Source organism: Pyxicephalus adspersus, chromosome Z (assembly GCF_032062135.1).
Source record: "Pyxicephalus adspersus chromosome Z, UCB_Pads_2.0, whole genome shotgun sequence".
Classification (NCBI taxonomy): Eukaryota; Metazoa; Chordata; class Amphibia; order Anura; family Pyxicephalidae; genus Pyxicephalus; species Pyxicephalus adspersus.
The window spans coordinates 22,511,543-22,537,960 of NC_092871.1; the positions used below are offsets into that span (position 1 = coordinate 22,511,543).

General features: G+C 38.2%; 1 protein-coding gene across 2 annotated transcripts in view; it reads left to right on the forward strand.

The window, feature by feature from the left end:
* LOC140343315 (sphingolipid delta(4)-desaturase/C4-monooxygenase DES2-like) overlaps window positions 1-20,271 on the forward strand; it is a 29,621-nt gene extending 9,350 nt beyond the window's left edge. For both annotated transcript variants that reach the window (XM_072429944.1, XM_072429945.1), the window contains exons 3-4: window positions 4,777-5,519; window positions 17,486-20,271. In XM_072429944.1, the coding sequence (XP_072286045.1) occupies window positions 4,777-5,519; window positions 17,486-17,629 (887 nt within the window). In that variant the 3' untranslated portion in view covers window positions 17,630-20,271. The remainder of the gene's footprint in view (window positions 1-4,776; window positions 5,520-17,485) is intronic.
* Window positions 20,272-26,418: the final 6,147 nt, after the last annotated feature.

Consider the following 26,418-nt stretch of genomic DNA (forward strand, 5'->3'; position numbering starts at 1 on the left):
CAAACAGGGAAAGATGTATACCAGGTGGTATATTCTAGGTCTTATTCCCACTTGTGATTTGGGGCGCTGCATGCTATCACAGTGCACAGTAATGTGTGTACCCTTTGTTGGTGTGCTGCATTGCTATTTATTCTGAATGACACCTTAATGTTGTCAGACCTTTGCAATGTACAATACTTGTACAACCCCCCTTTACCTTTTGCCCCACACTCTGGTCCAAGTGTGCTTTTATGGTAAATACAGCCCAACAGGCCACAGTAAATGTACCCAGCCCAGTTACGTCTTTTTTGCATTCAAAGAAATTTAGTGTTTCCCTTTAAAATGAGACTATGTGGGGTGTAATCACATTTTTTTAAATATGTTTTGTAACTATGTTTTTTTTACATTATGTGTGCAATCTTTGTTTCACAAATAAACTTTGCATACATACAGTGATCCCAGCACTCTATGGTCAAATTCTCCCTACTTTGCAGCAACTTTACCTAATTAAATCCTCCTTAAATCAAACTCCTTTCTGGGTTTTTAATAGGGGGGAATCACCCATCAGGGTGGATCTGCTGTCCATTTCAGATCAAATTGTCAGATGTCTGTACCATGACTGATAACATCTCTTTGTAGTAAAGAATGTACATAGTAAGGGATTATGTTTTGTATGACAGGTCAAGGTCCCTGCACTACATAAAAGCACTGCATAACTAGTAATTTCATGTATTGTCCCAGATGTATGTGATGACCTAATAGGGTGTATAGAAAAAAAAATTATGATGCAAAAAAACAGCCATAAGGAGAGGCAGGGTTGGGCAGCATGTGTTCCTCCACTTTGTTTTTTATCCTCAATTTAGTCCTTTGAAAGGCACTAATTGAAAACATGTATGTTAGGTATTGGGTGTACTAACACTTATCTAGCAGTGTTCTTGTTCCTGGGTGACTCAATAAGCCGTGAGGATAGGATTGAATTCAGATGGCAGCACCCATACTTCTAGCTTGACACGTTCTATTCAAAAGATTGCTATGTGAAAAAACTCAAAATTTACAGCCATGTATATGAAATTTCCTACATGGTACAGAAGTTTTAGTAATTGGTATTATTAGAAGTTATTATTTTTTCCACAGAATTACTAGGCAGGAATTATATATTATATATTTATGTTTTGACTCTCTTCTGATTTTTTTATTGATAAAATCTTGCAAATCATAAAAAATAAATATAAACTGTATCGCAGGCATCAATATGTCATACATAAGATATAACACATAAATAACTTTATTCAACCATCCTAATCACATAAAGATTCTCCTAATCAGACAAAGCTTTATATTTTAAAGTCTCCAGCGCTTCCCCTTCTGCCTCTACTGGATTTTACTCCATCATGTTGGTTACAGTGCCCTCGGCCATCACTGTTAAACTGCCCCCCACACACCCAACTTTAGCACCATTTGCTGTTTTAACTGGAGAATACTTTACATTCTTGTTGTCCATAGTAGACACGGAAATCTTTTCATCAGCTTTTGTCTGCAGTACAACTACTGCATTATCAGCTGCTTCTACAGAAACCCCAGACATTGTATGTAAATCAGATGCACATGGGGACTGGGTAGGCACACATGGGTATTAGAGAGACACACATAGGGACAGGTACACATGGGGATTCTACATGAGAAATAACATTATATGGGTTATTAATAATATCAGCAGGTGCCAAGCTTTCCTTGATGGCCATTCTGCACAAATCCTTTGCAATGACTTTGTCCAGGTTGTTCCAGGCTTTAGGACATTTGCTGTAAAGGTGGCCTAAGACTGCTGACATGTGTGCAATAATTGCTGTTAGAAAGATTTTCCATGATCCTTTCCAATGACAAAAGACTGGACAATGCATGAACAAGCAATGTACATACAGCACTGTTGTGCTATATAGAGAGGGGAAGGGGAGAACGACGGAGTGGCACCCTGCTGTGCTCTCTCCCCTTCACTTTCATTACAATCGTTCCACAGCTGTCATCCGTGGATCCGCCAGGGTGGTCGACAAGCACTGTTAACAAGCCAGATTCTCAGCCCTGTGCCGATTATGGGACGAGAATCATCTGACGTGTATACGCAGCCTAAGCAATAGGAGAAATTACATCAGATTTCCAGTGTTTACATAAATACATTTGTGAATATGAAGTTTAGCTATATTGGCTGGGTAATTAAATACGTAAAAAAGAAAAGTCCCTTGCAAGAAGACATCCAATGTTTCCACCTTTGTCCACACCCTTCATTATCTCATTATCTAGGGGGAAATTTATATTCCAGTGACACTTGCAGTTAGGTAAGAAGGGTACTGAATGAATGAACTTACCTTTTATCTGAGGGAGTGTGTCACATTTTTCAGATTTAAAGTGTCACTTTACCCTTGCACTGGAGGCATTTTAGGCATTGTATCATGCTAATGCTAAAAAAATGAAGTTCACTTTATTCCACTCTGCTGCATACTTGCTTTGGGTCAGTGACTAGGAAACTAAAGAAAGAATTTTCAGAAAGAGGAGATGAAGCCATTTATTTCTGTCTTAATATTACCTACAGTTTTGTGCTGTCTTAAATTCCCATCCTTGAGGGTGATGCAGTCTTCAAAATATTTGGCAATGGTCAAATCTTACGGATATGTGCTGTATGGACAGCTGCCAATCACCTATATCACTTAAAGAATAATGCATTTTCCATCCAACACTTAGAGAAGCGATTCAACAGGTGGCCATACATGTATTTACTATTGTCTAAATTTTATCTTGAAATAATCCTTACTTTTATGGATCAGACAACAGGTTGCAGGATGCAGTAGTGTTTATTGCTGGGGGAGGAAATATACGGACATCTATTACCATTTGGCAGAAAACATTATACGGTAATCCTCATTTCAGTGTCCTTGTTCCATGGAATGAGATAATGAACAGATACCTTTTCCACGTGATTTGTGTCCAGGAGGTTATGTCCTGATAATTATTAGCACACGTAGCAATATTGGCTATAAAGATAGTTTCCTCTTTCCAAAGTTAATTATTGACTGCCAAATGATGGGTGGAAAAATACCTGAAATAGTGCTTTCATATAAGTACAATAATATTGTTTTATTAGGTAGTAAAAGGAAACTTTTGGTGGGCAGATGGTGAGTATAGTAATTAGACATTGGTGGCCAGATATAGGAAACCTTATCTCTAAATCTCAAGGATCTACCGCTATCTTCTCTTTGATTTCTACTAGCTTCTATTGTGACTTGACCACCATTGTATTATAATCAAATATGTAACACTTACATTCTTTCATATTTAAATGAGCACCCATTTGGGTGTTCTGGTGCCCCTCATTTTTAATGAATAGATATGACAGAATGGTAAGAGGGCATGCACCAAACAACAGCAGAATTTACCGGAAAGCTCTTCAATCTATTATGCCAATGGATTTGGTATCTGTACTAGAGACATCCCAGTCAGAGAGGTCACCCATTTTTATGCTTCATGATTCTGTTTGACAAGAGCATTTGCTCATGAAATCCTGCATGTCAGGCAGGATCAGAACTTTTCCTGCTGAGTTTTTACTACCTTGAAGCAACAACCAATAGTAACTAACGGCTTGGTAATGGTAAATGGTAAGATTATATCAGTGGCAATTATACAGCAGATAAAGAGATAACCTGTTTAAACATAATAAACGATGTATAGTGATAAATGTTCAAGGTATTTAAACAAATCATCTGTACAAATATTTGGAAATATAGAATTGTTTCTATAGTCACTGGTGTATACAACTATGGAGACTGCACTGTCAGTTCTCTACCTGTTCAGGAATATTTAAAAAAAATAGTAGAAATAAAAATGTGCACAATGGAGTAACCAAAAGTCCTAAAAAAATGCAACTTTGTTCTCATCTGATTAATGAAGTCAGGAATATTTGATGAGTTTCTGCACATTGCACACCCCTGTTAACTTCTTTAGGTTTTAATCCTGAATAAATTTATACCTCTCATGTCCCCACCCTTTGCAGCACCTGTCGTGCTTTATATTCTAGGTTGTGTTGTGTAAACTTCTGTAAATCAGTTTAGCATCTTAGTAATAGCAGGAAAAACCCGATACACCTAAATTTTCCACTTGAACAGGGACACACGAAATTAGATTGTATAAGCATGTTGTGCAACACAATTTTTTGTCAGGCTAAAAAAAAAAATCTTCTTCTTCTACTCCCAGAACCTGTTCCACATACAGGGGCAGAGTTAGAAATTATGGCCAACAGCAACTATAAACAAATACCTTCACAACTAGTTAAGTTCTGAGTGAACATGGTAACCTGACAGCATTCCTTGCTTGTGAAAAGATTCAATCATAATCTTCACTGCTAAACCAAACTTCAGAAATCTAAATGAAAAGCCTAAACTTAGGGCTTTTTACATTCATGAAGTTTGTGTAATTTCTTAGCATCAAAAGGTTATTGCAAACATTCATTTTATGCAGAACAGATCAATAAATAGGAGCAAAATAAATTCAAGGTTACCTGATCAGTTTGGTATTTTCTGTTTTGAGATTTTATTTTTTACCTCCCTTTAAAAATTTGGAAATTATTTGAAATGATAATGCTAATAAATGGCTGCTGAAACTTTCCTTTTTAATATGATATACATTTTAATTTATTCTGTAATTTGACTTCTTGCTTCAGTTCAATGCTTTGACACTTTTCATTATTTTATTAATACCAAATTATGTTGTGTGATTTGTCCATTTTATAAAATGTGTCTTTTTTTATTTTAGCTAAATATCCACAAATCAAGAATTTAATGGGACCCGACCCTCAACTTAAATGGACTGTAAGCTGTATGGTGCTTGTCCAGATCCTGTGCTGTTACCTTGTCCGTGATCTGTCTTGGAAATGGTTGATATTTTGGTCCTATGTCTTTGGTGGTGTTATAAACCATTCACTGACTCTTGCTATTCATGACATTTCTCACAATGTGGCATTTGGTAACAAATCAGCCCGTTGGAACCGTTTCTTTGCCATGTTTGCTAATCTTCCCATTGCCATGCCGTATTCAACGTCTTTCAAAAAGTACCATATCGACCATCATCGGTATCTGGGAGGAGATGGTTTGGATGTAGATATTCCCACTGATTTTGAGGGGAATTTTTTCTGTACACCAACACGCAAAGTCATATGGATCATTCTTCAGCCATTACTCTATGTTCTAAGACCTCTCTATGTGAATCCTAAGCCCATCACCCAGCTTGAGATCATAAATGCTGTTGTTCAATTTTCTTTCGATATGGTGATATATCATCTGTGGGGACTGAAGCCCGTTGTGTATTTACTGGCTGGATCCATTCTATCAATGGGCCTGCACCCCATATCCGGGCACTTCATCGCTGAGCACTATATGTTTTTGAAAGGCTATGAAACCTATTCATACTATGGACCACTCAACCTGCTGACCTTCAATGTTGGCTATCACATGGAACATCATGATTTTCCCAGCATTCCTGGAAGCAAGCTCCCAGAGGTAAGAGCGCTAAGATCTATCATTGTTTTATGAAGAAATCTACAAGTCTTTATGTGCGGTTTTAGACATATTAAACATAACAGCCAATATGTGTGGAAAGTCTAAAAAAATATCTCCTTGTAAAATGGGTTTATAACTTTTAAAGCAAAGAAACGCTGGGTTTTAATGGGTTTTAAGTGTTCCTTCCTCCTCCCTCATTCACCAGAAAAAAAATACGAATGAAGCATGATAAAAATAAAGCATTCAAAATAGCAATGTTGCAGGAAAGAATAATGTTTTTTTTTTTTTTCTATTTTTGCCAAGTATACCTTGTATAAGTAAGTAATAAGGTATATACATTTTTAGATTCATGAATCCTTGCACTGCCCAATAAGTGAAATACCATAACTTTTTTATTATAAACTAATTTTTTTATTAGACTTCCCATTAACCATTCAGTAACTCTAATCAGCCTTAATTAGCTTTTTTTTTTGCATTTTCCAGATCATAAGAAAAAAAATACCACTTTTCAAAACGGAAGAAAACACATTTTTGTTTTTTTTACTTTTCATCTATAGATTTTTTTAAAAATTAAACGCTTTTTGCAAAGCAATATTGCCAACAAAGCCTGTCTTTTCCCCAAATCATTTAATACCTTAGGTAATGACAAGAGTATTTCCAAATAAACAGGCCTATAGCATAGATGTAAAAATTGGTAAAGGTACAAAAACCTTTTTTAATGGAATAAATAATAGATTATAGAAAATTGTTGTCATACTTACCTGTAATTTTTCTTACCTGTAAACTCCTCCTGACAGCATGACATAATGGGTTAGCTCTGGCCCTTGATCTTCATAGGACCACCTTACCAAAGCAATAAAACTAACCTCCCTCTGCCCTGCAGGTGTTCTGTAACAAGCTTGCCACAGGATAAGGGTGGGAAACATGCTGTCAGGAGGAGTTTACAAGAAAGGAAGTCTACAGGTAAGTATGACAACAATTTACCATATCTTGACACTCCTCCTGACAGCACAAATGGGATGTAGCAAGCAATAATATAAAGAGAGGGAAGAAACTAACAAACAACGCCACGGAAACCAAGTTACTCTTTAGAAAGAGCCACCTGCCAAATGGAAGCCCCAAGGTGGCTGAAGCTCCAACCTATAAAGCCTAACAAATCTTGGAAGACTCCCAACTGGTAATTTACAGATCACTTCTGTAGATACTCCTGTAAATGAAGTCTATAAGGTTGCCCCTTCCCTAGTTGAATGTCTCTTGACTCCTTGCAACAGGATCAAGCTCTCATGATGTAAGCATACCACATGGTATTAAAAACCCTAGGGTGCAAAATCTGTCAGAGATACTGCTGTGCTCCATAAAGGACTGCTAGAGAGGCTGACTAGAACATTCACAACTATCAAATCATTGTTTTTCTCTGTGTAAATGAAGGAAATCTTCCTCATTTTCATGAGAACCTTCGGAAAACGAGTGTCTCCATGCTGAGGAATTACTTCTCAGTTGGAGTGATACACAGGATACTCTTTAAACAAGACATTCAATGACGCGCGTACGTACGCGCCGGTCAGCAAGCTCTATTACCGCGAGTCGGGCCCGAGTTCTAGTGAAAGTTTGAATCTTTAATGCTTGATGTTTTTTTGTGTAAGTGCTACTTTTTTATGTTACATTCTACTCAATCACAAACTTGCTTCATTTATAGTTACATTTGTTGCTGCAATGTTTTTGTGCCTGGTTTGTAATGCCAGTTTCTTCAGCAACGTGTTGTCATTTTTTCCACAAGTATTGAGTACAAATGTCTGCATGGTTTCCACACCAAACTCCTACTTAACCCCCTCTTTGCGTTTGTCCCATTGTCACATATTGGTATTTGAATGTATTATGTACATAGTACTTTTCTGAATAAATTGTCAAGGTTTTTATTTCTTTTTTTTTTTTTTTATAGTCTGACATTTGCACTAATGTTCATTTGTAGTTGTGTTATAGGTTTGTTGTCATTGTGCTGTGCTGCCTGATCTTAGCACTATTGTATACAAGCACACTTCCACTTGCTGTCCAAACTGGTTGTGAATTAGTTGTCCAGCTGAGTTGCATACTCATTCTAACACACCTGATGGTGATGGAAGGAGGTCCAGGTGCCAAGCACAACATCAAAGCTCATTGATTGCCAAGCTCACAAGCAGGGTCAGGCACTCTTAGAAATGAACAGATGTTGTGTTGTTGCTTAACTTAATGCTGATAAATAGTGGAGTGTATGCATTATTGAGGTGTTTACACAAAACAAATAGTACTAGTATATCAAACTTCCAAGGCCAAATCCACTTTGTGCCAAACATTTTCTTGCTTTTCCATCCCTTCAGGATGTTTTTGCAGGTTTGAATGGAATTTTAGATCTTGGCCCACTATATATAATTGGCTTACTCACCTCAGCATGGTAGTGGAAGCACATAAAGGTGGATTCCTTCTTTTAACCAGAAGCAATATCCTCCATGAATTTTGCTTGTAGCCAAGCCCATGATATCCGAAATCATTGGAAAAAATAGGCAATCTTTGCAATGTGAAGTAATATGGTCCAAAAAGCCCTCTTTGCCTATTTCTCTTTTCTATGTATATGTACACACATCTAAATGCATACATACACGTTTTGCTTTATGTGCACTAATGTCTATACATACATGAGTGCATATATACTCAAAAAAATACAAACTTACCTGAATGAGGACTGTGCAAAAGTGAGGTGCATTTTTCAACTGATAAAACACTGTTCAGGTGCACATAGCGGGTCCGCCTTGGCACACAACTATGAGCTACACACTCCTGAAGTCTGGCGCACAACTATGCACATCAAACAACTGAGTTTTAACAAGACAATTGTGCTGCTTTTTAGCCTTACAAATAATTCAGAGAAAGGAACAGCTTAAAAACAATCACAATTGTCTTTTTAAACTGTGTGTCCTAGGAGATTGGAAAGGAGATCACATAACAAACCCCCAAAAAACAAACAACAGCATTTTACAAACAACTTTATTCAAAAAAAACATTTGCTAAAAGGTCACAAAAAAATATAAAAACACATAAAAACAAAAACAAAAAAAAACACACATCACTAAATTTTACACTAAATGACAAAAAAAATTAAAAAGAACAAACAAAACGTAATCAAACAAACAAAATGTAATGCCACACTTCCATGTAAAGCCAAAATAGTTCACAAATGGCCCAACAAATATAGCATTCGTTCTTTAGATTTGTACACCAGTAAACAGATATTCTATTAATTAAAAAATAAAATAAAGTTGAGGAGGATTTGATGTTAAAAGTATTTAGATACATATATAATTATATACTACAATAATTATAAATATATATATTTTTTATTATTGTTATAATAACTATAGTAATAGGGCTGAACTCAGTTAACCCTTGCCTAACAGAAAAGAAATAAGGTTTTTTTACAATGCTTTTTTCTTAGAGCATTCAGATGTTTTAAACATTTGAACAGCACAAACATTTTTTTTAGGGCTAAGGGTAATGTGTGTGCCATTAGATGGTAAGCTTTTTTAGGGGAACAGTGACTTTTAATGCAAGCTCGCCAGTGTCAAACTGCCGGGGATGCGCGACTTCAGCAGCGGAATCATTTCAGTTACTAACTTCCACGCGAATATGCCAGCACCTGAAATTTAGTTGATAAATTGATCAGAGGCTTCCGATTTGGGATCACGAATGCAAATGCGCAAGCGAGCTTCCAATTTTGCTTGATGAATCAGCCATAGTAAGTCAAGAATTTCATCTTTCAAGTCTTTTTTCTTATTGAGCAGACCTAGACTGGATGGAAGGGAAGCTCCTTGAGGACTTGTAGAACAGGAGGCAAGTCCTATGCTGAAAAGAAGAAGAATTACTTTACTGAAGGCTTCAATTTCACAACTGCTTTGAAGATCTATCACCGCAAAAGACGTTCCACCCACTTGGTGGTTGTGGGGGCTGACACTTGGACCTAAACAAATTGACCCCAAGTTCCTCATCCGAAGCTGAATGCAGAACATTCTGGTACCTGTGCTGGTGTTGGGTTAACCAAGAAAACCCTTGATTTCTGCTATACCAATAAAAACTTTCTATATATTTTGGCATCTATTTATAGATGTTCGTAAGCTTTGAGCATATCTCCCACCACAGAGAATAACCAGATGCTAGGAGCCTCTGCCTTCCAGAAAGTTGGCATTGAGACCCGGGCAGTCAGGGATAGAACGACCATGAAAAAGTCCTGGCAAGAAAGAATAAGAGAAGCAATCATAATTAGAGTTAACACCTTTCTGATTTCAGCCAATGGGAAATAATAACCATTGCTTTTCTTGAATCCTTCCTTATTTTCAGAAGACCTCTCAAGATCAGTGCTATGGTTCAAAAACCTGGAATAAAATATCAATTTTCTCATGCCAGGGTCACGGCCAGTATACATAACTTGGACATAACTGGAAATGCAAGCAGGTCTATCGATTTGAAAAACTGTCTGCCCAGCAGCCACTTGTGATTGAAAAATGATCTGCTCATATGATCACCTAACAGATTTTAGGCATGTGGTTAGGAGACAGAAAAGTTGAGATGTCTATGTCTTTGTCTATGAAAAACAAAAAAACTGACTGTAATTTGATAGAAATAGACAATCTTTGTTCCACTGTCTGGTAATGTAGAAGACCTGATTATTAATATTTCCTTCGCTGGCAGTGTCGACCCCTCAAAAACTCCTTAAACCTAGACCATCATTTGTGCCACTTTGTTCTAGATTTCACCGTTATGAACATTATCCTCAAATTTCTATTCCCTGCATAGGCCCTCACTGACTTCTGACAGTTCACCAGAGTCAAAGTTTGCAGATTTCTCTTCTTGTGACTCTCCACTTGGTCCTGGATATTGTCAGCAAAGATTGTCATTGAAGTAGTGACATAGGCTGACTCCCTGAACAACAGCAAGGTTATCACTGATAAATGTTTTAAATTACCCTTCACTCTTTCCACAGCTCCAAAGATGTTTGGACAGGTGAACTGGAGGTGTTTGAAACATAGTAGACAGGAAGAATTTCTGGTGGCATTCCACAATTGAGACGTGTAAGCTTCTGCTAGATCTATTGAAATCATCCTATGAGCCAGACAAATGACTGACAAATTCATCTGCAAAATTATCATACTAAACCTTCTAGTGTGGAAGGAATTTAAATCCTTCAGGTCCAGGATTGACCTAAACTCATCAGAGATCTCCTTACTATGAAAAGTTTGGAATAGAATCATCTTTCTTGCTCTCCTATTGAAAGCAGCACCATTACTTATCTCATACCTTGAACAAAGGATTGAAATGCATTGCACTTCTTTGAATTGCTTGGAGCTGTTGTATAAACACACCAGGATCTCAGAGAACAAGACAAAAACTCTATTCGGTAACCTTGTTACCTGCCTGAAATCACACAGGGTGTTCGCGTGCTTTTCCAGATGCCAGAAACCTGGACAATCTTGATTCTATCTTCAACATCTGGATAGATACACCTTTAAAAGGCTTTCCTTATGCTCTTTTTGGACTATCTGACTACAGAACTTAGGATTTTTAGGTTGTATTTACTGAGGGTTAACACATTTCTTAACAGGAAATCTCCTGCCTCTTGTACAATTATGTAAAAAAGCTCCTGATGCCTATGCCACAACTTGCCCCCTGTGATACTGTGTATACTTTCTTCCAAATAGGATCTGAGCAGCATACAGGACCTGTTTATCTGCCCCCAAAAATGTGACACCAATCCTAATACTACTGCTGGGCAACAACCAGACCTGTTGTGGTGTAGATTGCCTTCAATTCTCCATTTTGACCCAGGGGATCCCAAACGGAACATAATTGGACTTTCCTTCTAAAATGTGGGATAACTTCTTTAGGTGAAGAACGGCCACTTCTTACTAGCCTTGATTCACTTTCTTTATCTCGGCCTGCTTCTTTAATGCATATAGCAAACACTCGCTTAGATGGTAATGCTCTTGCGCCACATGCCCAACATGATTCACTTTCCGGGTGCTCCACTGATTTGTTCCTGGAATGAGAGAGTGACTTCTTTCTATTCTTGTCTTGTCTTTCTGAGATGCTTTTTTCCAGGGCTTTTATCACTTTGCCACACACCCAGCATGCTTCAATGGCAGAGTGACTGACAAAAAAGCCCCCGAAACAACTTTTGAGTCTTAAGGAACCATTGCCACAATCCATACATCCACAGATTACTGTACGCTTGTGTGTGATGGTCAGTGGGATAAATGCCTGGTTGCTTTGCTGCCAGTGGCAAGAATGTCACCTTTACAAATAATCAAAACCCTAACTGGTGTCAATGTTAGCTGACCTGAGAGGCACAGATTGCACATTGCTAGTCAGTATGATGGTCATTTGGATAAATGCCTGGTTGGATGGCCAAGTTGCACATTGCTTTAAGGAAGCCTTAGCACCCTTTGACACCGGCCTACATGGAGACATATCTTTTGTTACACACCCTTTATTAGAGGCACGACAGACTAAGCTGGAGAGAAGCATGCTCTGACTTCCTGGTATGCTTTCTTAGAGGGCTTTCATCCCACAACAGAAAGAAACCACATTAACACTCTTTTTTAAAAGGTGGTGGACATTTTCTGAATCCATCCTCTACCTGTGCTGCAGCTTTCGTGCCTGTGAGGCGAGGTTAGGTGAGCCAGCAACTAAAAACAAGTAATATATCTTTCTTATATATGTGCCTATGCAGAAACAAAACCTACAAATAAAATTTTCTATCTGACTTCCTGTCAGTAAGATTGCAGCTACAAAGAAGAAGAAAACAGAAAAAGTATTTCAAAATAGCACCTACTGTAAGCAGGATGGTGATGGTCGTCTAACAAAGACTGCTACTACATCAAAATACACCCTGCTGGAGTAGTTTGAAGAATAACAGTGTTATGATAGCAAATTGCACCTATTAACATCTAATGATTTAATAAATGTATAAGTAACCAGGAAAAAAACCTTCAAGGTTTTTCCCAAAAAATACCACAGGATATTAAACAGGTATGTAAAAGTATAGAATGACAGAATACTAGTAAAAAAAAATCAGGCAGAACAACAGTGCACTAAGACCTATTGAATGTACAAAAATGTTACAACGAAATTCTACCAAAGTATATGCAATGCCTAATATTTGAGGTTCAGACTGCAATTTAATGGAGCCATACAGTAGGTGACCCTAAGACATACAACATAAAGCAAGACATTTTATCCTTCAAACTTATCTCTACTTCTGCCATTTGAATGATGGCTGGGAGCTGAAGTTTGCTGCACCTGTGCAAGGCACTGAGCAACTGTTTTGGACAGCAAAGAAAATGGAAACAGGTAAAAAAAAACTTGTCTTACTGCTCACCTACCCACAACAAAGGGGATATTTAAGCTCAACATCACCATACCCTCAGCACCAGGGATCCCAAAACCTGATGGATTTACCATCCGCAATGGGACTTCCCCTTGGAGAGACTGAACCAGGGGAAGAGAGTTAGGAGAAACAAACGCTTGGTCCTGGAGCGAGGACAGAAAAAGAACACCTGCAGGGCAGAGGGAGGTTACTTTTATTGCTTTGGTAAGGTGATCCTACGGAGATCAAGGAGCGAAGCTAACCCATTTGTGCATGCTGTCAGGAGGAGTGTCAAGAAAGATAGATAGATAGATAGATAGATAGATAGATAGATAGATAGATAGATAGATAAAAAAAAAAACCTGTTCATCTTTTTATCTCATTAAGACATATTTGACTCCATTTCCTGCCTTGGAAACACAGGTGTCCATATCAAGAGGTTCCGCTCACTCTGATAACTGTAACAGTTTTGAGTTTCCAGTACTTCTTGTCTGGGGGACAATAGTTACCATGACATATAAAGGGAGCAATGGGGACATAGACAGCAGCAGAACAGTCCTTATAGGTTTTATCCCTCCCCTACTCTAAAGTTTAAAAAAAAAATTTTGCATAGAATTACACTTAGAGATTTCTGAATCTTTGGAGATTCCTATAAAAATCTCTCCATGCTGCATCCAGATTTCACGCTCCCTCTGTATAGTCTTCTATCCCTGCTTCTAAAAGACAAGTCTTGTTCCTTTCCTACTTTACCTAACGTTAGAGAACCATGGCAGGAAGAAAAACACCCCTTAATAAATATGGCAAGTGAACTAAGGATTGTACTGTTGGTGCAAAATACTGATCGCTTGACCTAATAGCTATTACGTGGCACATGTTCACTGTACATTCTATGAATCATGGAAGCAAGACTTGCACTGCTTTGTTCCAGCAGCATAAAAATTACGAAAATTGTCTTTTGATGGCTCTCTAAGCAGTGATTCTTATATTGAGCTTAATAAGTTAAGGCGTCTGGCTGCAGGCTTTAAGTTTTGGTTATTTATTAACCTTGGTCTCCACCCACAACATACAAGGCTCCAAAGTTCAGGAAAGGTTTCCTGTAGCACTGGTTGCTCAAACTTTAAATTGAGGTATAATTGATTTGGAAACTAGTAGTAACAGGTTACTAATTACATTATAAATTATGGTCACATGAAGCTCAACTATGACTTCTATGTCTTATTTTCTTTTGGTTCTTGTATAACGTTATTCAACAAACAAATCTGTTTAAAAAAACCATCCATTACAGCTGCCATACTGTCCAAATTTCTTTCTTTCCCAAGTTTCCAATCAAAAAGCCTGATGCACACAAACATAATGTATGCAGTATTTTCATTACTGTGGGTTATTTATATTTTTAACTATCAAAATATATTTTTTGTAGTTCACTACAGGTGTTAGCGTACAGATTATAACAATTTATTACTTAGATGTTATTCACTTTTGAACACTTGCCTTGCTCTTTACAGCAGTGGTTGCCAAACATTTGAAGCTCAGGGACGACTAAATTCATCATTTTAATTATGATGGCATGTAGTAGAAACGAGTGCGCATGTGCCAGGTCCGGAATCTGGACCGCGCATGCGCAGGGAGCTGTGTGTCACTCAAAGTAGAAGAAACTTGCCCCAGAGTGACGTGATGATGTTCGAACTGGCTCATTCTCCCATCGCAGGCTCAGATCTGCTTGCTAAACATTATGGGGGGGACAGTAGCGCAACTTTTGTTGTGTCCATACAGGGGACATGATCAGCGAGGTCAGGAAAAGAACCACACTGGGGGGCATACTAGCCAGAGCCATGGACTACCAAATTTTTCTTGCGGACCACCGGTTGGTAACCGCTGTTTTACGGTACCCAGCATGGTATTTAGTTTTAGATTTTGCTGACAGTGCACTTAGTTAAGCCTTTTTGGGGTTTGTGACAAAGATAATTTGATAACTGTTCACCTAAAATTTGAACTGAAGTCTATTCATATAGCATTGAATCCGACATTTACTGAAACATTCCCTGGTGGAGAATTTTTCAGGTCTAAGGGTTTCAAAGGCGGTAACTGATTCTCCATTACGGAATGTATCAGTGAATGTCAGATTCACTGCTTTATAAATAGGCCTCTTTGAGAATATCGGGACCTGAGCAATGTAAGCACTGAGGAAGGAACAATCTGAAAACACCTTTCTGAACTTCTACCATATATATGCCTTGGCACGCCTGAATGATATTACCTTATGAATACCTTAATGTTAGTTGTTGTGTCTGTTCTGCCTCTGCTATCACTTTAATGATATTCCAGAAATTACTCACTTTGAATGACAATTATCTAATATTTATACATAGCTTAGTACACACTTATTTTTTGCTAGTGTGTTGTACTTGGCACGCCCAATAATTCTAATAAACAAACACAGCACTCCCTAAACTGTTCAAGGAAATGCATTGTGGGTTTTGAATATATTAAAAAATATATTATATATTAAAAAAAGTATGCATTTTTATTTCAATAGATAGTAAAGTTTACCTAAGCTTAGAATTTTCACTTACAAAAAAGGGTAGACAACACTTTTATTTAAAGTAAAAATTTTGTTTGTGTTTTTTAAGTGCAACACCCTATTTTTTTTTTTTTTTAAAGGGTGCAGCACTTAATTCTCAATCGCCTAGGCACAGTGGCCTACACAGTGGGCCAAAATTAAAAACTTAGACAAAGTCACGGGCCAAACTTGAAACTGAAATACCACTGCTACTACAATTCTCAAGAAAATACGTCAAGAAAACAGTCCAATGTGGAGCTTCATGTTATGAGTGGCTAGAATTCCCTCTTCACTGAATCAGCACCGCTACTACAATTCCCTGCGTCTTTAAAACAGTTCAATGTGGGGAACGCATAGGCAGAGAAGCCGTTGGTCTAGAGACGCGAGTGATGCTGCTACTTCAATTCCTGGCATTACTTGCGCCTATAAAACATCCAATGCGGGGCCACGTTTTGGCAGAAAGGCCACTGGTCTAAAGAAGCGAGTGATGCCGGAAATTGTAGTAACGGCGCTATTTCAATGCAGCGGCAGGTCAGCTGCTATTCATATTTAGGATTCCAAAAAAAAAGGACGTTGCGGGCCAGATTTGATACCCCTGGCCTAGGCAATCAAAAATGAATGAGAGCGCAGAGCCTCCCGGGATACCAAGTCACGCATCTTAGGAGGCTCTTGGCTGCTCCTTCTGCGTATGCCAGAGAATCTTGGGCATGCGTAGAAAGAGCCCTTTTTTATTAGGGAAAATTGCTTATCTCACGCATGTGCAGTGAGATCGGCAAGTTTTTTGCAAATCTACATCACCCGATCTCGCGCCTGCACAGTGTGAGACTAATCTGCGGGATTGAAGGTAAGTGTGGTTTACTTCTGCACATTTCAGTGTATGATGGACAGCTTGTGCTGTGGATCTATTAAAACCTATAATGCTCTATGAATCCTCTTTCACTCTCCAATACATATTCACAGATTTGATAATTTGTTAAAGCACTTTCCCACCCCCCTCTCTATGCCGAGGATTTGGTTTAGTCCCCTCAGTGCAAAGAATAATGTTTCTGAGACGATTTCCTGAGGTACTGTTGGAATTCCCCCGGGAATATCAGTGTGACCTAACACCACTGACATCAATCCAGAGTCCTTTATGACAATGTTTTGGGTGTGCTTTCTGCACATATGGGTCCGATCATCATTCTGGTTTCTGGATATTTGTATGTGCTGTTCTGCTATCAATCCCCTGATGAATCAGTTGTATCCGCAAAACGCATTGAGACCAAAAATGTTTTGATAGCATGTTATTGATTATATCATATACAGTATGATGTTACAGGTAGTCCCAAAGTTAAGGACATCCGACATAATGAAGACGAATAGATACAAATGGGCTTCCCTGCTCATTCGTGTGCAGGACTAAGGCTTGATGGGGGAAGGGGTCGGTTTGCACAACTTGCAGAAGAAGTCTTTTGCAGTTCTGCAAGCTCTTGTGACTCTTTAATTATCAAGAAAAACTCTGCAGTTGTTTCTTTTTGAATATCAAAGCACATATTGCTCCAGAAGTTAATGAATGTCTAGGCTCCATAAAGTTTTTTTTTTTTTGCTTTGTTTGTGATTAACTCACAGTGAGGATTTTATACAGTTATGTTATATGTTATATATATGTTATATGTTATATGTTGAGACAAACATCTGTTCTAATTGCATTTATTAAAATATGTACCTGTTCCAACTTACAAATTGAATTTAACAAACCTACAGTCCTTATCTTGTATGTAACCCAGGGACTACCTGTATTGTGCCTATTATGTGGTCCTACTTATCTAGTTGGTATAGAAGGTATTTTCGTTTTGTTTCTTTTGTTAGAGATATGGCACTTTCTTATTTAGTATTTAGTATTTAGGGTATTTTTTGTTAACTTCTTTTAAGCATTTCAATTAAAAAAAATTAACAGAAATCACATTAGTAAGCAATTAAATATCCAAATAGTTCACTGCTGTGTCATTTATGACTCCATGTTTTCATCTATTACAGGTACGCAGAATAGCTTCGGAGTATTATGACACCTTGCCTTACCATACTTCCTGGGGACGGGTTCTTTGGGACTTTATATTTTGCAAGGAATTGGGGCCTTTCTCCCGTGTCAAGAGAGAATGTGAACTGGCAAAGAAGGACTAAATTTTCAGTGTATAATTGATTTTTAATTTATTTCTTGGTTGATATAAGAAGCCTGTATGTGTTTGTTTTCATGGTGTGTTCTATGAAGTGTTATATGATTCTGTGTTCCCTAGACAAGACTACTCTGAGCCTCGTTAATGTCATACAAAAGTATATTTTCTGCTTCCTTGTCTTTTTTTTTAGGAGGCCATGAAGAAATAAGTAAAATGTGTTGTTTTAGGGAGCTTTCAAAATTCCTTTAATTTTTGTCATTTTCTTTTTTTTTTTTTTTGTGGTACAGACGCACATATAAACAAATAGAAAGTGTTAATCACAAACTTTGCTCATTAGTAGCTGCAATTAAACCAGGTACTGGATGTTTTTAACACACATCTAAAAAGTTATATGTTTAGTTCCCAGGACCCATTACAGTTATTTATTGCTTCTGCATGAACAACATGGCTCTTTAGATACCAAACAAAGCATTGATGTGTGTACCAAATATACATAGATGCAGACTATTCATACTTTCAGTGTTATTCGTGCTTCTTGACTTTATATATAGTGTAGGCAAAAAGAAGGAGAATGGATGTTCATTTCAGGAAAACATTTGCCCACAACTCTTGTAGTGTGAACATGAAAGTCTTGCGATGAGCCAGTTGCCCTTTATATACTGGGCGGAAAAAGTATTAAAGGGTTCGAACTAATGGCAGAGGTTAGTGTAATGTGAAAATGACACTTCCCCCACTAGCTCTGCGGCTCTATTCACTGTTCTGTCAATGCCTGCAGACTTTCCCATGCTCAGCTATGCATGTTTTCCAAAGGAGTGGCCCCATAGCAGAGAGTACATTTTTGACTGCTTAGAGCAGACTACAGGAACAAAAAATGCCTGGGCAATGGCTAAACAATAGCAAGAGCTGTGACTTTAAAGCAACAGATATAGCATATATAGATTATACTTTTCTTCTCTAGGCCTTCTGCAAATTCTAAAGTCCTTCTTTAAAAGAAAAAGCTTCATTAACTTAGAACCGAAAAAATATTTCTAATATAACCCCTACTTTCAAAACACAGAAGTCCTAGTTAAGATTCTTCTGCAGTACCTTATCTTCTTGAAAAGTATGGCCAACCCATTTCCCATTAGATGAGATATGCCTGATGGATTTATTCATAAAGGGTACCCATCTAGTGTCTTTGCTTTGGTATAGGCAGAATGGGGAATGGTTAAAACCACAATCCTTTTTTTTGTTTGACTGTCTGATTTTTCCACTTATTTACTACATCACTTATAGAAACTGTAAGAGGAAATTTATCCAACAGGATGAGAAAGCTTCCCCAATGTAACTGATACAGATACTCATACGTATTATCTCTATTTCTGCTTTGGGGACAAAAGTAAAAATTAAAGTAGAACTAAAGTGAAAAAAAGCACACTTACTTTTAATCCCCCAGATCCCTCCATGGCATTAGGCCTTTCCTCCATCCGCAACGTCTTGGAATTCTTCTTCGTCCCAGCACGGAAGGAGCGCCAGGCGCTGCTATCTTCTGTCTTCTTTTCCAGTCGTCCTGCTAAGTCACCCAATCTAGCACTACATAGTCTGCTATAAAGGGTAAGAAAATACAGATACAAAATCTGAAACATCCGACTAAAAACTAGAGGGCCATAAGACAAGGCAGGAAAGTTTCCTCAAGTTCTCATCTCACTTTATGAAAGGAATAGTCAGGCCTGACTTGTATATACGATGTAAATGAGCCATTATCTTGGATCAACTGATAAACCATCATACAAGTCTACACCAATCTGGTACTTCACATAACAGTAGGTACAGTATATGTGGGTTGAAAACCGAGCTATACAAGTGTCACATACACTAATTTGCCAAATTCTCCCCTTAATAGTTTTTTTTCTAAAAAAAAACTCCACCCTCCTTCTGTGGACATAATGAAGGTAATTCTCTCCTAGACTGAATGCCCATTTTTTACAGTTACTCTACATTATGCAGAATTCAGCAGCAGCATAACATCATCATACAGTTTCAGTTTGCTTGCAAACCCTTAAAACTCAAATACCAAGCTTAGGTGTACTTTTGGTACCTAGAGATATAGTAGGCAGTGTTTTCTTATATTGAAAAGCCTAAAGAATAACTGGTAATTTAAAGTATACCTGCCAGCAAGGAAAACCTTGTTTGGCCAAATAGAGGTGTCTGCCTTCTTTCCTCTGTGCAAACCCATTTCATTCCATTCTTGTAGAATCTCCACCTCTGACAGTATTGAAAAGCCTGCACCTTCATATTCACCAGTAAGGCTCCTATCAAAGTAGAGCACCAACAGGAGGAGGTATGCAGGCATTTGACAATACAGGGAAGTGTAAATCTTGCAGTTTAGGATGCTGCAGGTTTTGAGGTCCTAAAATGGACTTGAAGAGGGCTGATGGTATATGCAGGCCCTTCCTAGGTTTTTTTTCCTTGGCAGATGTACTTTAAGGAAGTATGCAACTCGTTATGAAGTGATTTAACACTGAATGTAGTTTGGTGATAGTTTTATACTACTTTGTGTTTGTATTTTTATTGTGTGTGTATAGTATTTGTATGTTTCAAAAATTTCTAAAAAATGGACAAACCTTAAGATAATTTCTAATGTTGAAAAGTAAACTTTTTCATATGCTACTCTCCTTATGCTTCATTCTATAAAGTAGGTGGTTGTCTGTAACTCCTGACTGGAAATTTTGCACCATATACACTGATGTATCTCAAAATTCCTGGAACACAAGCTTGGTGACTTCAGTAACAAGCGTGAAAGGTATATTGAGCTTAGCATATAACAGTAATCTTCTAGTTGACACTGTGCCACACTAAAAGGAACACAACATAAAATAGGGAATCAGACATTCCCTTAAATATTCCATCGTGGGAATCTTCCAGATCCATGTGTTTCAGGTCCATGTGTCTCAATGGCAGTAATTGATTCACACGAGGGAATGTTTGAGGAAATGTCAGATTCTCTAGTTTAGAAAAAGAGCCAGATCTGTGTTATAGGCTGGTGATTTTACTAAAGTCCCTATTGTTTTGCATTGCTGCACTGGAAGATGGCCCCCTAATTTACCTGGGAGTGGAAGGAGGGGATGTATGCTTGTGCATCCATTAAATGGGCGTTGAAGGATTACAGACTGCTGTTCTTCTATCCATTACTTACTACAGAGGTCCCCAACCCCGGTCCGAGGCCGTCTGACAGATGGGCCATGAGAGCACAGATACCAGCAGTGGTCCGCCAAAATCAGAGTTGCGGACCAAATCTCCCGTATAGATCACAGGCGGTGGGTGGGTTGTGTCTCTGGACTCTGAATTGCGTGGGTTCTGGCATTATGACGTCACTCAGGGGAAAGTTTCTTCCTCTTTTAGTGACACAGGTGCTAGACCAGAGTTTCTCAATCAAGGTTCCTCCAGAGTTTGCTAAGGGTTCCCTGAGCAATGGGCAATTTGTGTCTCTGAGGTCCATTTTCCTGGCATCAATGGTACTTTAGACTACCTGTAAGGGTGACATTCTTCCCACTAGTCAGCAATGTAAGAAGCATTCTTCCTATTAACAACTAAGCCAATGTACTGTGAGCTCTAGATATAGTATTTATACAGGGGTACCCTAAGAACTGAATGTTATTCCAAGGGTTCCCCGATGTTGAAAAGATTGAGAAAGGCTGTGCTGGACCCTGCCATCAGCAACAAGAGGAACCAAATAGCCGTGAGAGGTCTCGACCTTCCTAGTCTGCAGTATCTGCTTATTACCAGATACTGACAGATCTCTGCCTTTTATTATGAATTGGTTTATTTCATGCTAAAAGTGCAGGTGAATAAAAAATCCTCCATTTTTTTACAGCTGGGTCTGCCTTTTATTACCACAGCAGGTTAGTATATATATGCTGTTAATGATTTTGTAAATATACATAAAGCTGCATAAAAGTTAGCTTAATATTTGCCTGGATTTAGTTGTAAAGCAATCCAAAACATACTAATGCAAGTCAACCTGCAATTACACATGACCTTCTGATGTGAAGTCAGCTTTTTACCTAATACTAAATATCTTCAAGGTTACCGGGTTCTAGGGTTTACGTATGAGCTATATCACAATAGGAGACAGATGTCATCTATACTAGAAACCGATGACTGATGACTACACCCAGTTCTCAGTCACTTTAGAAATGATTAGTAAGCAAAACCATCATCAATAAATTATCAGTCTGTAATGTGATGTATGCAGCAGTTAGTAACTGACCCTCCCTTCCTAATTAATCACCTAGCTCCCAGCACCTGAAAATATGCACAATATATTTGCAAATTACATTGCAGATTTATCTCTTAGTTTGTTCTTTTCTCCTCCGCTGCCTTCTTCTTTCCTAGAGTCTTGCATTGGGTTGATTATCCAAATTGGCAATTTGATTGGGTTATTGGTCAATTGTGGGTTGGTTTCAGGTAGGGCAGTCTTTCTTCTTTGCATGGGACATTCTGTAAGCCATGCTAACTGCTTAATATAGTTGATTGAACAAGAAAAAACATGCTGGCCTAGTACAAGCCCATTTTTACCCAATTGCCTAACTTATGATGAAACAGATCCGAAATAAATCAGAAGTGCAACATGCTTTAATCCAATCAGAAAAGAGAGAGGTTTTCCAGTTCCCAATAGGTTGAAAAATATTAAACCTTCATTGAAAGTACACCAGTGGAGTTGTGTGCTAAAACAATTAAGTAAATCTGATAGAAACATTATTTGTGCTGGTTAAAAATCCCAAATGACTTGGCTTCGTGTTGTAACACCTGCCAATACCTGGTGGGTGGGTTTGTGGCAACATGATGGGGTATTGCAGTGGACATTTCCATTCATCACCTTGTATTTTCTATGAGTGATATCAATACCTATATGTAGACTAAGAATAGCAACACAAACTTGTTTTGTGTTGTGTCTTTGTTTCCAGGCCTAGCTTAACTAATTCTGGAAATCATTAAGGTGTATTATGTATTATACATTTTTGTTTAAAACTGCCCCCCCCCCCCCCCCACAGACCAATAGAATACAAAGGTTTTTTTCTGGAGTGGCATTTCTAAGTGAATAAAATGTCACTGTTAAAGGAATGTTTCCAAATGACTAGGGACAAAAACATTTTGAGGCATTGTTCAATACTTTTTAACCCCACATTTGCTAAAAAAGTGTGCTCCCAAATATAACCTAACAGTTATGTTAACCTAATTTATGTGCCCCAGAATGCAGCAGTACAATAAAAAATTTATCAGTGAATTCAAAATGGGTAAAGAGAACTCAAAAATGTAGGTAACTAAAAGACCAACTCTAATCATTAGTGGTCTGCTAATTCCAAAACATGGCTGTGCCAAAAAATGACTCTGTCTTGCATATCCCACCCCTCAATGTTGCTCAAACTTGGAAATATTGGAGAATGAACAGAATGCTGAGTAATGGAAGAACGATCCTGTCAATAAAATAAGCATTTAGGATTAGTTTAATTTAGAAATTTTAGAAGTTTTTTGGTTGCTTTAGAGACCACCACACTCCTTGTACATGCTCTTATCATCTCCCGTCTGGACTACTGTAACCTCCTCCTCTCTGGTATTCCACTAACCTGATTCTCTCCTCTACAATCTATTATGAATGCTGCAGCCAGACTCATCCATCCTTCGCTCCGCTCCTCTTCCGCTGCATCTCTTTGTAGTTCTCTACACTGGCTTCCATTTCACCTTAGAATCAAATTTAAGCTCCTGTGCTTTGCCTCCAAAGCCCGCCACAGTTATTGTCCTACTTACCTTTCTGACTTGATAGAAAAATATTCCCCTAGCCACTCTTTTTACTCCTCCAATGACCTACTACTGACTTCCTCACTCATAACCTCATCACACACATGGCCCCAAGACTTTTCTAGAGCTCCTCTAACTCTCTGGAATGGTCTTTCTCATCCTATTCGGCTTGCTCCTACTTTCTGCTGCCCATGAGAAGTAGGAAGAAGTGAAAGGAAACATCTACAAGCTAATGGGAATGTTCTCTCATCTCTTCCTATTTGGAATATTTTAGAAGATGGACAATTTGAATTTTCCAACAGTTTCTGGGCCAGAAGGTAAGCAGAAAAGACCTGCCCTTACATACTACAACAGGAGGGCGTACAAACAAGGGAAGGGCTTGCATGCTATAATCTTGGGGTATATCACAGTTAATATGAAGTTTGTCTTTGAGCCTTGCTGTTTGGTGACAATAGGCAATAGTCCAAATAGAGCGGGGAACACACAGCAATGGAACTGGATGAGGGTTCTCTCCTACACCACTATCTAAAACAAAAACTTCTGACATTAGATACACTTTCATACACAGGATCCCCAACTCCAGCCTACCAGGGCCAGGATCTGCAGACAGTTTGGTAAATCTCTAATTGGTAGCAGTAAAGAAATATTAAATGTTATGTAAGAGGCTCCGGAGAATGAATCAGCTAAACTGGTTTGGTGTTATTGCACCACAGTAAATAAAGATTATAGGAAAACTCCAACTTCAATAAAAATTAATGATTATCTCTAACTTTCATTTTGTAAGAACCCTTTTTTCCTAGAAGTTCTATATTATGTTGTGGCTTGTTCTTTTACTGTTGTATTTTACATGTGCATTATATGTGCATATTAAAGCAACACCTATTATTCAGTAACATGTAACAAATATTTATTCTACCCAGCAATAAATTCAGGCTTGGCACCTGGCCCAGCAGGTGGTGCGTTTTGTATATTTATCAGTTGCTGATGCAAAGACATGTTCACACAATCACCCTACTGATTGAAGAGTACAAAGTTCCAATGACACAAATCTGTTCCATTGCATTTTGACATTGTATTTCCAATGCTAAATTGTTGGTCTGGTGCATTTCATCACCAAATGGCATTGGTTTGTTTTAATGATGGCTGGATTTCCATCACTATAGGTGCCTAAAGCAACACCTTCTGGCTTGACCACCATTTTACACAGAACATTTTCTTGTTTTCCTTATCCTAACCTGGCTTAGAATGTTATGACATAAATACGTGTGTGAGATTTTTGTTATTATTATTATTATTAATATTATTAAAGAGTATTTATATAGCACCAACATATTACGCAGCACTGTACAATAAATAGGGGTTGCAAATGACAGACTAATACAGACAGTGACACAAGTCTTACAAGAGCTTACAATCTAAGAGATGGCGGGGGTAACACACAATAGGAGGGGAGATATGGAATGGTGGATAAGTAGTGAGGGTGAGGGACAGAAGAAAATGGTTAGGCAAGTTTGAAAAAAAATGGGTTTTAAAGAGGAACAAAACTGAAAACTGTGAAAAAAAATCTACTTACCTTCAATCCCACAGGGTATTCTGATCCAGGGGGTGTCCTGCATCGGATCCCACATCGGCCCTGCTATCTTCATCTATTCTTCTGGGTTCTTCATCCTACGTCACCCGACCCAGGCGTGAGATCGGGTGACAGAGGATGGCAAAAAAACTTGCTGATCTCACTGCGCATGCTCGGGCATGCGCAGAAGGAGCACCCAAGGGCCTCCTAGGATGCGTGACGTCAGTATCCCGGGAGGCTCTGCACTCCCATTCATTATTAGGGGGCGATGCTGCACCCGTTTTTTAAAAAAATAAAGGCTGTTGCAATTATGAAAAAAAAAGAAAAACAGAATTTTTACTCTACATAAAAGGGTTGTCTACCTTTTTATGGTAAGTTAAATTTCTGAGTTTAGGTACGCTTTAGGAGCTCCTTTAAATGAGCAGAAAGTCGGAGCAAGCCAAATAGTATGAGGAAGACCATTCCAGAGAGTCGGGGTAGCTCTAGAGAAGTCTTAGAGTTGTGCCGCCACTTGTTTTGAGCTGATGAAGGCAATCCTATGCAAACAGTGATCACATAGTATTAATTAATTAAACAGGATTTATATAGCAGCAACATATTACGCAGCGCTGTACATTATATAGGGGTTGCAAATACAGACAGTGACACAGGAAGAGAGGACCCTGCCCAGAAGAGCTTACTATCTAGGAGGAGAGGGAGATAGTATCACACAATAGGAGGGGAGATATGGAATGGTGGGAAGTAGTGGAGGTTTTAGAAGACAGAAAAAGATGGGTAGGCAGATATAAAAAGTATCATCATTATAAATCATTGTCTATCAGTAAAGTTATTCTAGCGATGAAAAGAAATATTGCATTAGTTATACATAATTTTAATAATATTTTTTAATGTAGGTGTTTGCTCTGGACCACGCCTGTGATTATCTTGTTATGGGATCGGTAAAAGAATTAACAGCCTCAGCAAGTCTCAGGTGTTGTTATTTCTTCCATGAGTAATGAGTCCCTGTTTTTCCTGTTCCTCATGTTTCCAGGAGCTAAAAATGAAAGTTTTTCTAGTACAGGTAATTTTTGTTTGCTAAAATTCGCCTTATCCACATTAGCATTGATCGATGACAGAACGTTGTCTCCCTCTAGTGGTGAACTGTGACTACATTGCCGGAAAGTGGAAGAATGTCACCCTTACAGATAGCCTAAAAGACTTATTGGTGTCAATGGTAATTCACCAGATGGGTCTTACTTTTTATCAGTTTTTAGCAGACAGAAAAGTGATAGGTGACTACTAAATATAACCTGTAGATAAAACCCTTTGTATATTACCGGTACTCCTTTCTTTATTACAAAATACTATGTTGGGTTTTTACCCACTGTACCCTGAAAAGCAACAATTCTGCAGCTCAAATGTTGTCACTCTAGAAAGGGAAATATCAGTGAATACACCTTGCTGGTAAG